Source organism: Sciurus carolinensis, chromosome 15 (genome assembly GCF_902686445.1).
Source record: "Sciurus carolinensis chromosome 15, mSciCar1.2, whole genome shotgun sequence".
NCBI classification, from domain to species: domain Eukaryota; kingdom Metazoa; phylum Chordata; class Mammalia; order Rodentia; family Sciuridae; genus Sciurus; species Sciurus carolinensis.
The window spans coordinates 26,090,008-26,104,960 of record NC_062227.1 but is presented as its reverse complement, the minus strand read 5'-3'; the positions used below and the strand labels follow the sequence as shown (position 1 = coordinate 26,104,960).

Sequence of the window (14,953 nt, the reverse complement as noted above, 5' to 3'; positions counted from 1 at the left end):
ACAAAAAATTATTCATGAATCCTGATTTTATATTAAAATATGTTTTTAAAAACCCTCTCAATTAGTGTATGCAGCTCAACTAGAACAACATAATAAAGAAGAGAACATTTTATTTATTGCTGCTTTTTGGACAAACCTACAACAAATTCTTTCAGGATGTAGACATAATTCACCATGTCCCATGGTGCTTGGAATCTGTGAGCAGAAAATTTATATTATTCTTTGCTATTATGGATCTTTTTTTTCCCAATGCACATGCAAATGAAGGCCTACTTACCTCTCCTGGCCGAATCTTAATGTAAAAGTTGTTCCGTTTGTATGAAATTTTTAGAACCTTTGGCCAGGCAAATCTGTTTATTCGCAACCGGTCACGATATATCAACAGACCACTTGCACAAACTCCTAACATAATTTCTACTCCTTCTGAATCCTAGAGAATGGCAAAAAGCAGTATATCAGTATCTCAGTTATTTCCACTTTTTATTGGGTACGAAATCTAAATCACGACAGAATTGACAATTGAATAATTAAATATGAAAAATACTGTAGACCCATTTTTAAAAGTATTACACTTAAGTAAGTTTTGTTTGTTTGTTTGTTTTGGTACTGAGGATTGAACCTGGGGCACTTAGTCACTGAGTCATGTCCTCAGCCCTTTTTATTTATTTCTTTATTTATTTTAAATTTTGAGACAGGGTCTCACTAAGTTGCTCAGGGCCTTGCTAAATTGCTAAGGATGGCTTCGAATTTGCAATCCTCCTGCCTCAGACACCCAAGCCACTGGGATTACAGGTATGCACCTCTGCGCCCAGCTAAGTAAGTTTTTTAACTTTAAGTTTTTCACTGTTGAGACTTTTTGGAATAAAATTTGTTCACCCAGGTATCTTAGATTTATGGCATAAATGCTGCACAGAGCAAAGGCCAAGCAGAGGGCTATGTATTAATAACCATAACACACACTTCTTACCTATGGAGTGTCAGACACTGCTCTGTTCTATGTATGTTAACTTTTCCAATCTTCACTATGCTATGTTGAGATGGTTGCTATTATTCCCATTTTACAGATGAGGAAACTGAGATATGGAGTCTCAGCCACACACATGCTGCCTGGCAGGGCTTTTAGCTGATATGGACACTAATAAGAGGGGACCTGGGACTGGGGTTGTAGTTCAGTGGTAGAGCATTGGCCTGGCATGTGTGAGGCACTGGGGTTCGATTCTAAACATCACATATAAATAAATAAATAAAGGTCCATTGGCAACTAAAAAAAAACTGAAAAAAATAAAAAGAGGGGAACTTTCCTTTCCTTTGAGCATTTTGGGTCTTGTTACTTTGAAAAGAGTCTAAACCTTTGTTTGCTATTATTGTCAAGGAAAAATTTAAATATGAAAGTTTTTAAAAAATATAAATCTACTCCCCCAATACACCTCTATACATGAAAACACTGTCCAGTTGTAATCACACTAAATAATGACTCCTATACATAAATGCACATACACTTCACATATGATTACATGTTTTTTAAACAAAAAATGGGATGTTATTATAATTGCAACTTGCTTTTGCTACTTGGACATTTCATCTTGAGGTAATTTCCCCAGGAATGTGTGATGTCCAGAGGTCATCTGCTGTTACCTTAAGCTCAAGAAGTATATTGTATCTAGTGTGTTCCTGTTAAACATTGCATTCCACTGAAATCTGGGTAAAATGAAAATGCACATGGCCTTCAATGGGGTGAAAAAGACAGAGGCAGGGCCGCATGTGAGGCACAGAATCAATTCCTGGTACACCTGCTTGCTGAAGTCAGAAAGGTCATGGGTTGGTCACACCTTATACTCAGGTCTTCTCATTATTGGAAGGGCTGTCCCTGACTTTGAATTACTCTGCAATATAGCAAGGCAGAGAGGGAAAAATTAAGAATTCAGACAGGAGATTGTCACTCATGTTTATGGTGGGAAGGTACTTCTTAAATCGTGTCAATGTACGGCATAAGATGGACATTACCAGAATCGAACATTAATATATTGGTCCATCTCTGGGAAACAGGAAGTTTACTAACAATATAACTTGTTTAAAATGAAATATCTTACCTTGGAAACATTTCACTCCATTAGATCCTGAATTACTCTATAGGAGTGGAACTCTGGGATGGCAGGATATTAGAATATAATAAAATTAGGGAACCCAAAGACCAGAAGCTGCCCACCATTTATCAGGGGCTATTTTGACCAGGCAAGTTAAAGTTGCTGGTATTCTTGAGAACCAGCCATTCTGTTTGCCAACCCCTCAGAGATGACCACCTCCTGCCAGGAGCAGAAAGGCAGGCATGAGGAAGAATGCTTGAATAACTGCCCTTTGGTTCACTTTCTTTTCAATATAGAATGTAAGTTTAGGAAATAGCCTTTGGTCCACAGAGGGAAAGGCCATTTAAAACCTTTTTCAGTTTTATCTATTTTTAAATCACCATTAGTGTCCTTGATCACAAGGAAACAATATCCCCTCATGGGAAACAAGAGGAAGGAACAAACACCACCATTTCTTGGATCCTCCAACATGTTTCTTTGGTCCCAAATCAGTCTGTTATCACGAGTAGACCCTTACTAAATGGTCCTAAAATAAGATCCCCTGTCTTCCTTCCCCTGGAGACTGTATGCTGATTAAGAGCAGCAGCTCTGTTTTATAGTTGTAATCTCATGGCCAGCACAGGTCTACTCAGCCCATTTCAAACTAATACGTGTTTGCTGAAAGAAAAATTAAATGAAAACGGCAGGAAAAGTCAGGTGTTTCATTGGATGAAAGGGTCTATTTCTTTAATTGCACAGGGACAAAAAAATGTTTCCTACCAAATATTCTGCCATTGACGACCAGAGTACTGAGTTAGTTGGATAAATCTTTAGTATTAAAAGCTATCAAGTTTTTCTTGGGGACAGGTCCATTTCACTATCAACAGACCCACTTATACTCCCATTATCAGGGGCATTGAGGTAGACCTGGAAAGTCTCAATCTGTCACAATGAAAATAAATGGTTATGACATTCCCTTCATTTAGAATCGTGGCTCACACATTGCTATCCTTCAGTATCACCTGATCCATGGGGGATACAATAGGGATTTATATCTGTATTTCATGTCTTACATGAAATAAATGACTCTGACAAAGTCTATTAAAACTAACATTAAGCAACAAACAAGCAGAGACAGACTTCCTAACTTTTTTTTCTTTTTCAAAAAAAGTTTTTGGAATAGGTTATCCAAAACATAGGACCTTCATCTAATATGGGTTTTTATTCTTCATATGGAGCTGTGGAGTCCATGATCACAATTCAGAATGCTTAAATGGATCATAAAGCTCAGGGACTTTCATACCATCAATAGAAAGAGAAGCATCCAGCTCATAACCGGAAATTGGCTCTAATTTAATTCAGTAAATTTCCTTCTTGAAATGATGGAGTGTGACTGCATGAGAAAACGGAGTCTATGAATCGTTTGTTATACTTAATATTCAGATAAAATCCTATAATGGGCTGCATTTGCACTTCCTTAATTCTCCTTCTTCTTAATGGCATAATTTCAAATCATATTATTGAATGACGAAGCAGCCATCCATTTTAATTCAGTAGCTATAGCAATGTGCAGTGATTTTGTTTTTACTGAAGGGAACACTGATACATCCTAAGTTGTACTTCCCTCAATGTACATCCTAATCATTTATTTATTTATCTGTTTATTTTGAGGTAGTGAATGCATCGAAGTGCATAATATAACTCAAAAATAGCTTCAAATTCATTCAAATTCTCATGCTACTTTCATTTCCTTTTTGATTATCTTTTAGCTACCTAGGGAAATCTCTAAACACTTAATTATCTGGTTCTTTATCTTTATTTTGAAATTCTTACCCTAACCTATACTTGGCATAAGAGAGAAAATGTCTCCATCATCCAAGGACAAAATAAGAGAAAACATGCAACTAAAAACTGGCCAGTAAACAGCTATACCTGCTCTTGTAATAACACACAAATGTCAAAGAACTTGCCATTTAGTATACCAGCACATGCCCTCAGACAAAACTCAGCTGGTGTTCAGACCTTGGAAGTGTTCCTTCCCTGTGATGTAGGAGTTCACACACAGACATCCCCAATCAAGCCCACGTTGGTTCAATGGCCACTGTTTTTCTGTCCAAAGTCACTGAGGATTCGTTTGCTCCCAAACATTAACCAAAGAGCAATGACAAATCTTACAAATCATATATTTTCTTCCATTTGGTGATTAATGTTGTTGAGATGTTTGCTTGAACACAGACAGTTGAAACTGCTCTTCATTTCTAGACCTAAAACTGACTGTGGAAGACACTTGCCTGCCTGGAAGGCTGTAATTGCACATTCTTGTGAGACCGAGACCATGAAGTTGGTGACTATCAGAGGTCAAATCTACATCCCTATGCAGAAGTGATATTATCTTGTCAGCCCTAATCAGAAGAAACTATCTCTGAACTTTAAATATTGACCTTCTGAATACAGCCAAAACATCAGAATCCATCTTTAGAAACCTAACAAATCGCATATGTTTTGCTGATAAAAGTCCTCATAAAAACTTGCCCATATTTTCATAGGACTTTTGTCCATGGCTTTTTAAATATTAGTAGTCCACATGCTCATTCTCTCACTTCTTAGAAGTGCAGAGATTCTAGAAAAAGCATGACAGAGTCAAAGCTGCTGTATTTGTCTTCAACACTGAAGTCCTACAATTTCTTTCTTACTAAGATACCTCTCTAACACTGAACCCATTATCAGTCAGCAGGCAATTCTTAGCCAGGATGACTAATTTTGGTTGGACTTTAAAAAATAATCTTATTTCAGAGTACTAGTTCCAGGTCAGAGTGCTTAAATGAGATAGAATTCTTAAAATTTAACATGAATTTACTAGTACATGATGGTGCATACACAGTATCTGACACAAGTTCAGACAGACAGATGGACATGAAAGAGCACAGAAGTCCAGGCAAAGGTGAACATATTCAGGAGAAAGGCAGAGTCAGGGTCCAGAGGCAGCAAAAGTACTTGTTGGTACAATGAGAGATACCACTAGAGCAGAGAAGGCAGAAGGGCCTAAGAGATTCTTTGGTCACGATAAGCTTCCAACTGAATCACCAGGCAATCAGGTTTGTCTACTGTGGGTTTTCAGGAGGCTTAGCCCATGGGCAAAGTGAGTTTGAGCCATGAAGAGCAAACCCCCCAGTAAATACCAAAGAACTCTGTTTGTTTTAACATGAAGTAGGGCTTACAAGGCTAACAGAAATTTGCACCCCTAACATTTCCATTACATTCACTGAAGTAAGAAATATGGTAACAGCATTGAATTAAATAAAATGGTTGGGGGGGGTCTAAAAATGCATACCTTGGCATGATGCAAATCTACTCCATACATGGACAGTTTTTTGGCATTTTCTAAGAAATGCATCTCTGCTTCTGCTGGCGTCATTCCTCTGATAAGAAAAAAAAAATGTGTTACAAGGCTGCTTTTCTTTCTGATTCATTAGAATGAAAAAGCAATTAGTTGATTTTCCTTCTTCATATCAGTTAGCTTCTTGTCCTTTATCTGGCTGGCCTACCAAATTTCCCACTTAGTTCCTTGCTAATTTATAAGAAAACATCTGTTGAGGCACTGGCAGAAATAGGTTGACCATTCTTAATTTAAAAATCTAAAGTCTGAATACTTTTGAGTGCCAACATGATGCCCCAAGTATAAAATTCACACCTGATCTCATGAAATGGGTCAGTCAAAACCCAGGTGCAGTATAAATAGTGTATAAGTTAACTTCATGTGTAAGATGAATATGAAACATAAGTGAATTTCGTGCTGAAACTTGGGTTCCATTCCCAATGTATCTCATTATGTATATGTAAATATTCCAAAGTCTGAAAAAATCTGAAATTTGAAACACTTCTGGGCCCAAGCATTCAGGGTAAGGGATACACAGCTGGTGTATGGGAAAAGAATAACAAGAAAAATGGCTTTGAAGGAAAACATTACAAATAGATGCCTGGATGTTCTGAGGGAAAGCTTACCTACTCTAGAACTTTCCCATGTACAGACTCACTCTGCTAGAGTCCCATCCTTAATGTACTGAAACAAAAACTGGGACGAGACAGGCTGTGGAACTGATGCTCACCCATCAAGGCACAAGTTAAATGCATGCTCTCAGGGTTTCCTGTCACTGACCTGTGGCTCTTGTGCAACTCGATCACTTTATCTTCCAGTTCTTTAGTGTGGTTTGGTGCAAAGCGAAATTCACTAATGTAATCATTCCCACATTCATCGGGGTCATAGTCTCCAAGTTCTGACTGGACTGTGTAGGAGCCCAGCAGGGCAAGGGTCACAAAGGAGCAGGGCAGCCTTCCCGACACGATGTCATCACGCAACTGTAGGCAGAGGTAGTACCTTCCAGGAGCCAAAAGGTCAAAACAAAAGGCCAGCATTAGGCTACATGAAAAGGAGATCATTCAGTAAAAACCAGGTAAACAATTTCTTCCTGTCCAATAACCTCTCCAGGACACATTTTCTACCATTTATAGATGCTAATATTTGTTTCATCTATATTTGATCTAGATATAAGGGGAAAATACTAGGTTACAAAATATAATATTTAAAGGATATCTAGAAGGTGGCAATGGTCATAATAAACCACAATGGAAGAAATCTAAACATATACTCTATGTTGTATGCATGCATGAATATACAATAACAAATCCCACCATTATACATAATTATAATATATCAATAAAATAACTTTTAAAGTCTTAGGGGTAGTCTTCAAAACACTCTCAGAAATCCTTGGTTGGGGGAATATAGTACAAAAATGATGCTCTTACACATAATTATTAGGTTCCCCTAGCCTTACAGAAGTCTCATTTTGATATCTGGATGACAGGTCTTCCTGACTTCATAAACTCTGTTCTCAATTTCCTACATTTTGGATGACATCACCTCTTTAAAACAATGCTTTCTCCTGTTTTATTTCTTTTTATTTAGATATCTCCCTACAATCTAACTGATCTGAATATTAGTTTCAAGGAACTACTAACTTAAAATCTGAAAATACTGTCACTGTAAGTAAACAGTTTTAAATTGAAGAAATAGAAAACATTTCTTATATAATTTTGTCATATGATAAAAGTATTTCCATTAATAGCTGATTTGCCTTCTCTGTTATTTTATTCTTAATACTTACAGTTATAATACCACCTGCAAAAGATCTCAAGATTAACACTGATGAGTATTAATAATACCTATCATGCACTTTCCATATAAGAAAAGAACTGTTAGTCTGTTGGAACAGACTTATTATAAAGTCTTAAGGGCTCCTGTTGTGTGATTTGGTGCTGATGTAAGTAAAATCCATGTAACGCAGATGTAAAAATTCTCAAGCATTTAACAGACACTACAAACAACACAAGAAGATAGAAAGGAACCACACACTAAATTTTCCAGGTATATTTGGGTTCCACAACAATGAATAATGAAAGAGTTCTTCAATATGGACAAAAAAAAAGTGCCTCTGTTTATAAGAAATTATACATTTTCTCTGATTTACTGCCAATTGAAAAGAAATCCTCTGGAACTAATTACTACCGTTCTCCTAATATGTCAAGTGAAATTATTTTCACTCATAGCGAGTGACTAAAGCTGTTTTGGGTCATTTCCCTTTTATGAACAACTAAGAAGGATATGAGCCTTATACAGAAAAATCTTTACACACAGGAAAAAATCATTTGGCATGATCATAAACTTACTACCAAACAGAACAACAGTCAGAGTTTCTAAAGCAGAATGTAGGATCATCTAGGAAGACATGGAGCACACCAAGAATAACAGGATGAATGTTTGGGGACCCATCCCCATCCCCCAAATAGTTATGTTGGAATTCTGTCCCCAAGGTAATGGATTAGAGGTTTTTTTTTTTTTTTTTTTTTTTTTTTTCAGAAATGATTAGATAGAGACTTCAAGAATGGAACAGGTACCCTTATGAAAGAGACCAGAGGGAGACCCCTGACACCTTCCACCAAGAAGGACATGACTAGAAGCCAGGGGTCTGCAACATAGAAGCAGACTCTCACCAGAATATGACCATGCTTGTACCCTGATCTCAAACTTTCAGCCTCCAGATACATAAGAAGAAAATTCCTATTGTTTTAAAACCACTCAATCTCTGGTATTTTGTGGTCTCAGCCTAAACAGACTAACCTACCCAGCTCGGCTTTATAAAGGGAATCCCTTTTCACACTCTAAATTCAGCCACCAAGCTGCGATATTTTTATGTTAGATTCTTTTCTTAATGTCTTTATTTCAGAAATGAATTAATCATATTTCTTGTATACACTGGGCATGAAAAGTTAACTCAAATTTATTTTTAGACAGCTGTGAGGTACCAGGTTGATTATATGCATAGCATAAACATCTAAAGATGCTTTGACTCTTAAGTTTTCAAGCAGGACATTAAGAATTGCTTTATCATTCAAGGCTGAATCTCATCCAATTTGACTGTGGTGGGTGGATGACAGTATCTCAATTTTGCATGTTTTCCCATCAGGGTCAGGCAGCCGGAAATATCAGCCTAGCACCAAAGATACAACTGTGAACAGATAGATTTGGCAAATCTTCTCATCAGATGTGTGCTCTCGTTCAGTTGTCTTTTGTTTGCCATTTGAGTATTGTAATGGTTTGGAAGTGAGGTATCCCCAAAAGCTCATGTGTGAGACAATGCAAGAAGATTCAGAGGAGAAATGACTGGGTTGTGAGAGTCTTAACCCAATCAGTGATTTAATCCCCTGACAGGGATTAACTGAGTGGTAACTGCTGTGTAGGCTGTGGGCACTAGGGGCATGGCTTTAGGGTATATATTTGTATCTGGCAAGTGGCAATTTTCAAATACCTGGTGATATCTTCAGATAGCTGGGCGGGGTCTGGTGGGTAAAATTTCACATTAAATGAAAAGTGCCAAGCACCACCTGTAAAAATAGAGGGGGAAATGATCAGATTAAAAACCTGAGAAAACTCCCCTAGACTTAGGATTCTAATTAATTGCTAGAACCACCTCAACTCCAAGCATTAACAGCCAAGGCAGCTTGATCACTAATAGAAAACAAGGGCACCTCTGTTAAATGAAATCCACAGATAAGTCTGATACCTCATCTAGTTTCTAATCTTCTCTACTATCAAATCCTTTACTGGTACTTCTAATTAGGAAGGAAATGGATCAAACTTCCTCTCTTTCCCAGGATCAAAGATAAGCCTCAGGAAGAAGAGGGGTGAGGGAAAGTGAATGATATGGATAATCCTCTATCAGGTAAGTCTGGAAATGATGAGATGTACTGCTTTGAATTTCTGGATAGCTCACATACCAGCACTACAGACCTAATTCCCATTTTCTCTGTGCTCTCTGTTTTGTTGTTACAGGTCAGATCCTATTATAATAAATGCCAAGGGACTAGTCGACATATTTTATTTTATGGAACGGTTTGCTGTAGTGAATACTGCTTTAGTAAGTGGGCTGCTCTGCTGACTGTTGAACATTCTTTTCTTATTCAGGGAAATTTTTGATGCAATACATACCTTGAAATTATTTACTACACATTACCCATTACCCAATTCTACACCCCTTTGGTCTGTGACTTGGGCAGATCTTCTTTACAATGTACCACTCTTTATCCCATGGCATCTACTCCAGCAGGCTAGAGGATCTACTAGATGTTCCTGCACAGGTACCTAACTCTGCGTTGGCTACACATATCCTTGAAACATTATTTAGTCTTAACTAAGCTCCATATCTCATCGATACTATCTTTGTGAATGGTTATCAAAATAAACATGAAAAAAATCCTTTTCCCTTCTCTACTTTTATTTTATCTGTGTAATCACACCTTTAACTTATTCACATTGGTATTTTGGCTTTTAAATGTAATAATTTACCAAAGTTTGGGCATTGCTTCTCTGTGACACTATTTATATTTTTTTGCCTTCACCCCAGAAACACATTAAAAGTTCCTCTGGCCCTGCTTATATTTTGAATGGACTACTAGAAAAGTCCCAGGCTCCCTGGCTTCCATCCATTCATACCATGGGTGTGCTCTCAAGCCATGCTTCTGGGACCTTAAAGAATAGTACTTAAATCTTTTCCACACACACCTCAGACAGAGCACCAATCTCCAAAGTTTATAAAGAACTTAAAAAACGTTACACCAAAAATAAAAAGAACTCAATCAATAAAAGGGCTAAGGAAATGGGCAGACACCTCACAGAAGAAGATATACAGGTGATCAACGAATACATGAAAAAGTGCTCATCATCCCTAGTAATTAGAGAAATGCAATTTAAAACCACCCTAAGATTTCATCTCGCTTCAATTAGAATGGCTATTATCAAGAACACAAGCAATAATAAGTGTTGGTGTGGATGTGGGGAAAAAGGTACACTCATACCCTGCTGGTAGAGTTGCAAATTGGTGCAGCCTCTCTGGAAAGCAGTGTGGAGATTCCTCAGAAAACTTGGAATGGAACCACCATTTGACCCAGCTATCCCACTCCTTGGTTTATACCCAAAGGACTTAAAATCAGCATATTACAGAGATACAGCCACATCAATGTTCATAGAAGCTCAATTGACAATAGCTAGTTTTGGAACCAACTGAGGTGCCCTTCAACTGATGAATGGATAAAGAAACTGTGGTATATGAACACAATGGAATAATACTCAGCTGTAAAGAAGAATAAAATTATGGCATTTGCCGGTAAATGAATGAAGTTGGAAAATATCATGCTAAGTGAAATAGGCCAAGCCCAAAACCCAAAGGTAGAATGTTTTCTCTGATAAGTGGATGATGATATGTAATGGGGGAGCTGCTGGGGGAGGAAGAAAAGAATGAAGGAACTTTGAATGGTGTAGAGGAAAATGGAGTGGGAGGGGGTGAGGGATGGAAAGATAGTAGAATAAAACAGACAGTATTACCCTATGTGTATGTATGAATGGTGTGAACCTACATTGTGCACAACTATAGAAATGAAAAGTTGCACCCCTTTTGTGTACAATGAATCAAAACACAGTCTGTAAAATAAAGAAAATTAATAATAAAAAGAGTACTTATGCTTCATTACTCTCCAATGACTTCCAAATGCTCTCCCCACCCCAAGTAAATGACTTTTGAAAACTGCATTTTCTCCATAAGTGCCTTCATCCCAAAAAAGATGCAGTATTATTAAGTACTTCTTAGCTGCTTTCTTTGTAATGTTCCTCATATATGTGCAATATTTAGCTCCTTCAGTTCCCTATAAAAGACAGAGACCCATTTATTCTTTCCAGTTTATTCTTGATGCTACCATTTATATCACACTTGAGATTCCACATGCCAGGGACTCTACCTGTTCTATAAAGGACTCATCAAAGGATCAGATATTATTGGGTAGTTAATATCATATTGTAAACTAGTCAAAATATTACTGAAACATCAGCTGTAAGAATTATAAGCTATAAAATCTGCTCATCAAATATATTTCTAGTGGTTGTTTATTCCATTGTTCTCAAAAAAATCCTTTTCTTATTCTAAAATTAGTCCAATTTGATTTCACTTTACTATTGATTTCTGCTCACTTCCTACTAAAATAGATCCCTTTACCGCTTGCCAGTAAGACTCATAATGAGAGTTGGCTTTCCCTCAAGTGAAATAAAAAGTAATGGATTAGTTATGGGAAATGGATTTATTGCTCTTTTGTAATTTTCATCTACTTCAAAGTATGCCTTGATTCCAGTGAAGAGTCTGGCAATGTAATTAAAACAATCGTATAATAAAATCAGGGTGAAAATTCTAAGTTGGAAAATAGTAAGTAATAAAAGTACAAACAACAATGCAAAAATCCTCAGGCTAGGAAAGCAAGTTGCAAATTATAGTGAGCCTAAGAAGTATCTGAAAAACATGTTAAAAAATGCCAATTTCTAGGCTCCACCCCAGAGATTTCTACTCCTAAGATTTGGATTATGGTCTAGAACTTGTGGTTTTATTAAAATCCTTTGGCGTTTTTGACAGAGGTAGGTATTGGGACCTCAGTGAAAATCACTATTAGCAAGGAATCCACATATCTTAAGATTTTAACCCAAGAAACTATAAGATCTTTCAGGGCATTATTTTGAAATGAAGGGAAAGTTTGTGGAAACTACAATCTATTTTCCAATCAAGAAAAAAAAAAGTCAGTGAAATAAGGCATAAAACCAGGAATTAATGAGAAAAGAAGATTAAAGTTCAAATACACATCCTTATAAAGAAAGTGGCAGAAAGAAATCACTCAGGAGGGTGTATTCATGCCAGGAGTGACTTGCAGCCCCACATCTGCTCAGAGGAGGGCCCTGGTGAGAAACAGGAAATGAAACAGCTGGAACACATTAAAATGAATATTTCTATAATGCTGATGTAGGATTTTTAAATTGTAAATTTATGATAAACAGAAATTGTGGCATTGAAGGGAGTTCATTATTATGAAAAATTTCTAATTCTACTCTTCTAAAGCTTGCCAAATCTTAAAATTTCTAAATAGACTGTATTTATATCATGAATTTATTATTGACCATATAGTCTATGTCAGAAAATTACTATGTTATAAATAAGCTTTACTTACGATCACAAAAAAATTAGTATTTTTGGAGGTTTTAAGATTTGGCATGCATTAAACATGACTAGAGATAGAGTTTTTTTTTTTTATTAACAAACTCTGGTTCCAGAATTTGCCATGTATCATAAACTTATAACTTAAAATGTTATTCAAATTGATCTCCATTCTCTGACTGATCTCTGTCTAGAGGCCTACTGTCGATCAGCATAAAAAAGGATCCTTTGTCATCTCTGGAAAGAGGGGGTGTTGGTAAATAATTTCATTAACTGTGATAACCTCTCTGCTCTGGTGGGATACAAATTTTGTACAAAGAGGACATTTTAGTCCATAGGAAACAAGAAGATACATAAAAATGCTAAATAAAACTTTTAATAACTTCCCATTTCCTTTGTCTCCTCTTCTGCAACAATAGTTTTTTTTTTAAGAGTCATGTGACTGACTAACCTGCATGATGAAAAAATATCCTTTACATTTCATACTTAGATTATACCTTTAACTTTTGTGTCTCAAGAAGATAGCAGATAGCATAAATGGAACGTTAAAGGGGAAAAGGAATTGTATTAACAATACGCAAGCCAGTTTATGCCACCTTTCCTTGAACAGTATTATGACTTATTCCTGAGCATTTTATATATTTTCAAAGTACTTTGCAATTACTAATCAGCTGGACATTTCATTAATTAGATGTACACATGATAACATTATGCACATAGAACACTATGATTTTTCACTACTGCTTTTAATAATGCCATATAAAGATCTTTAGAACATATCTGTCATCACAAAATTTTTACTAGGATTCCTTGGAACAAGAAAACACGTTTTCGTCTATTTATCACAACAGTAGATATCCCTGCCTTCAACCTCAAACTATTTCCATTCAACTAATTGATCAGTGGATATATTGAATTTATCTCAAGAATATGGTAAATGTCTGATTGTATAAATCATCAACAGACTAACATCAAGAAGACAGTGACTTTTGGAGGGATATTATCTAATATTAAATGGTTCTAACTGTTTACTACCAATTGTTTTATTAGTACTTGGGGTATTTTGATATCCCAGGACTTTCAAAGGCACTAAGAAGTATTTTCCTCTCTTTTAACAATAAACTCTTCGAAAACTTAAAAAGGAAGGATATTCCCATTAACGATTTGATTTTAAATTTATTCTTTATTCTTCAACTTGAATTATCTATTCAGGAGAATTAAGCTAGGTTTTACTGATAAAAATATGAACTTTGTTTTAAATTAAGTAATTGTTACAATAAAAGTTATCCACGCTTATGGTAAAAGTAATAGCGGTAGAGAATATTAAATAATAAAAATAGCAAAGCTCCCTTCTCAAGCCTCTATAGTGCATGCCACTTCTGGAGGTAATTACTGTTAAATCTTTCATGCTTTCTATAAGCTTCCCTTGCATCTATATAAGCGTAACTTTTTATTTTTTATTTTGGGTACTGAGGACTGAACTCGGGCGAGCTTTATCAATGAACCCCATCCACAGCTCCCCGTTTTTTCTCATGTGCATTATGATTTTTTTAGAATTTGTTCTTTTTAGATATATTTGACAACAGAGTATATTTGGACATGCAATACATATGTGGAGTATATTTTTTCTAATTAGGACCCCTGTGGTTTTACACGAAGTGGGGCTTCATTGTGGGTGTATTCATATAAGAACACAGGAAAGTTACATCTGATTCATTTCATTGCCCAGTCCTTTTGATTTTTAATGAGACAGGGCCTCACTTAGGGGCTCGCTAAGTTGCTGGGGATGGCTTTAAACTTGTGATCTTCCTGCCACTGCCTCCCCAGTACCCGGCTCTGTGTATGCATAACATTTTAAAAACAAATGTGATTACATTACAGATATGATTTTTCACTAACAGGAACTAAGACATCTGTCTATTGCTATTTCCTCATTGATTTAATTGTCTTTATAAATAGGTATGTAACTTGCCTCTAGTTTCCTGCTACTGCAAACAGTACTGTAATGAACTTTCACTTGTGTACACACATGCATTTCTTTTCCCCTCTAACACATATGCTGAATAAATTTCTTCGAGTAAAATGAAAGGTCAAGGAGTAAGTACATTTTAAATTTTAATAAAAACTGACAAACTGCTCCCTTAGAAGGTTGAACCAATGTATACTTCTACCATTTGGGTTCTTAGGTGTCCATGCAGTTATTATTAAACATAATAAACTTTTAAAATCTTTGTTAATCCAAATAGATGGAAAACAATGTCTCATTTTAATTATTAGATTTAGCAACTTAATGCTTATTGGCCACTT

General features: G+C 36.2%; 1 protein-coding gene across 26 annotated transcripts in view; it reads right to left on the bottom strand.

The window, feature by feature from the left end:
- Positions 1-14,953, bottom strand: part of Epb41l3 (erythrocyte membrane protein band 4.1 like 3) — a 173,103-nt gene that overhangs the window by 34,945 nt on the left and 123,205 nt on the right. For all 26 annotated transcript variants that reach the window (XM_047525964.1, XM_047525957.1, XM_047525956.1 and 23 more), the window contains exons 6-9: positions 8,930-9,005; positions 6,220-6,438; positions 5,395-5,482; positions 278-430 (exon numbers count right to left, since the gene is read on the bottom strand). In XM_047525964.1, the coding sequence (XP_047381920.1) occupies positions 278-430; positions 5,395-5,482; positions 6,220-6,438; positions 8,930-9,005 (536 nt within the window). The remainder of the gene's footprint in view (positions 1-277; positions 431-5,394; positions 5,483-6,219; positions 6,439-8,929; positions 9,006-14,953) is intronic.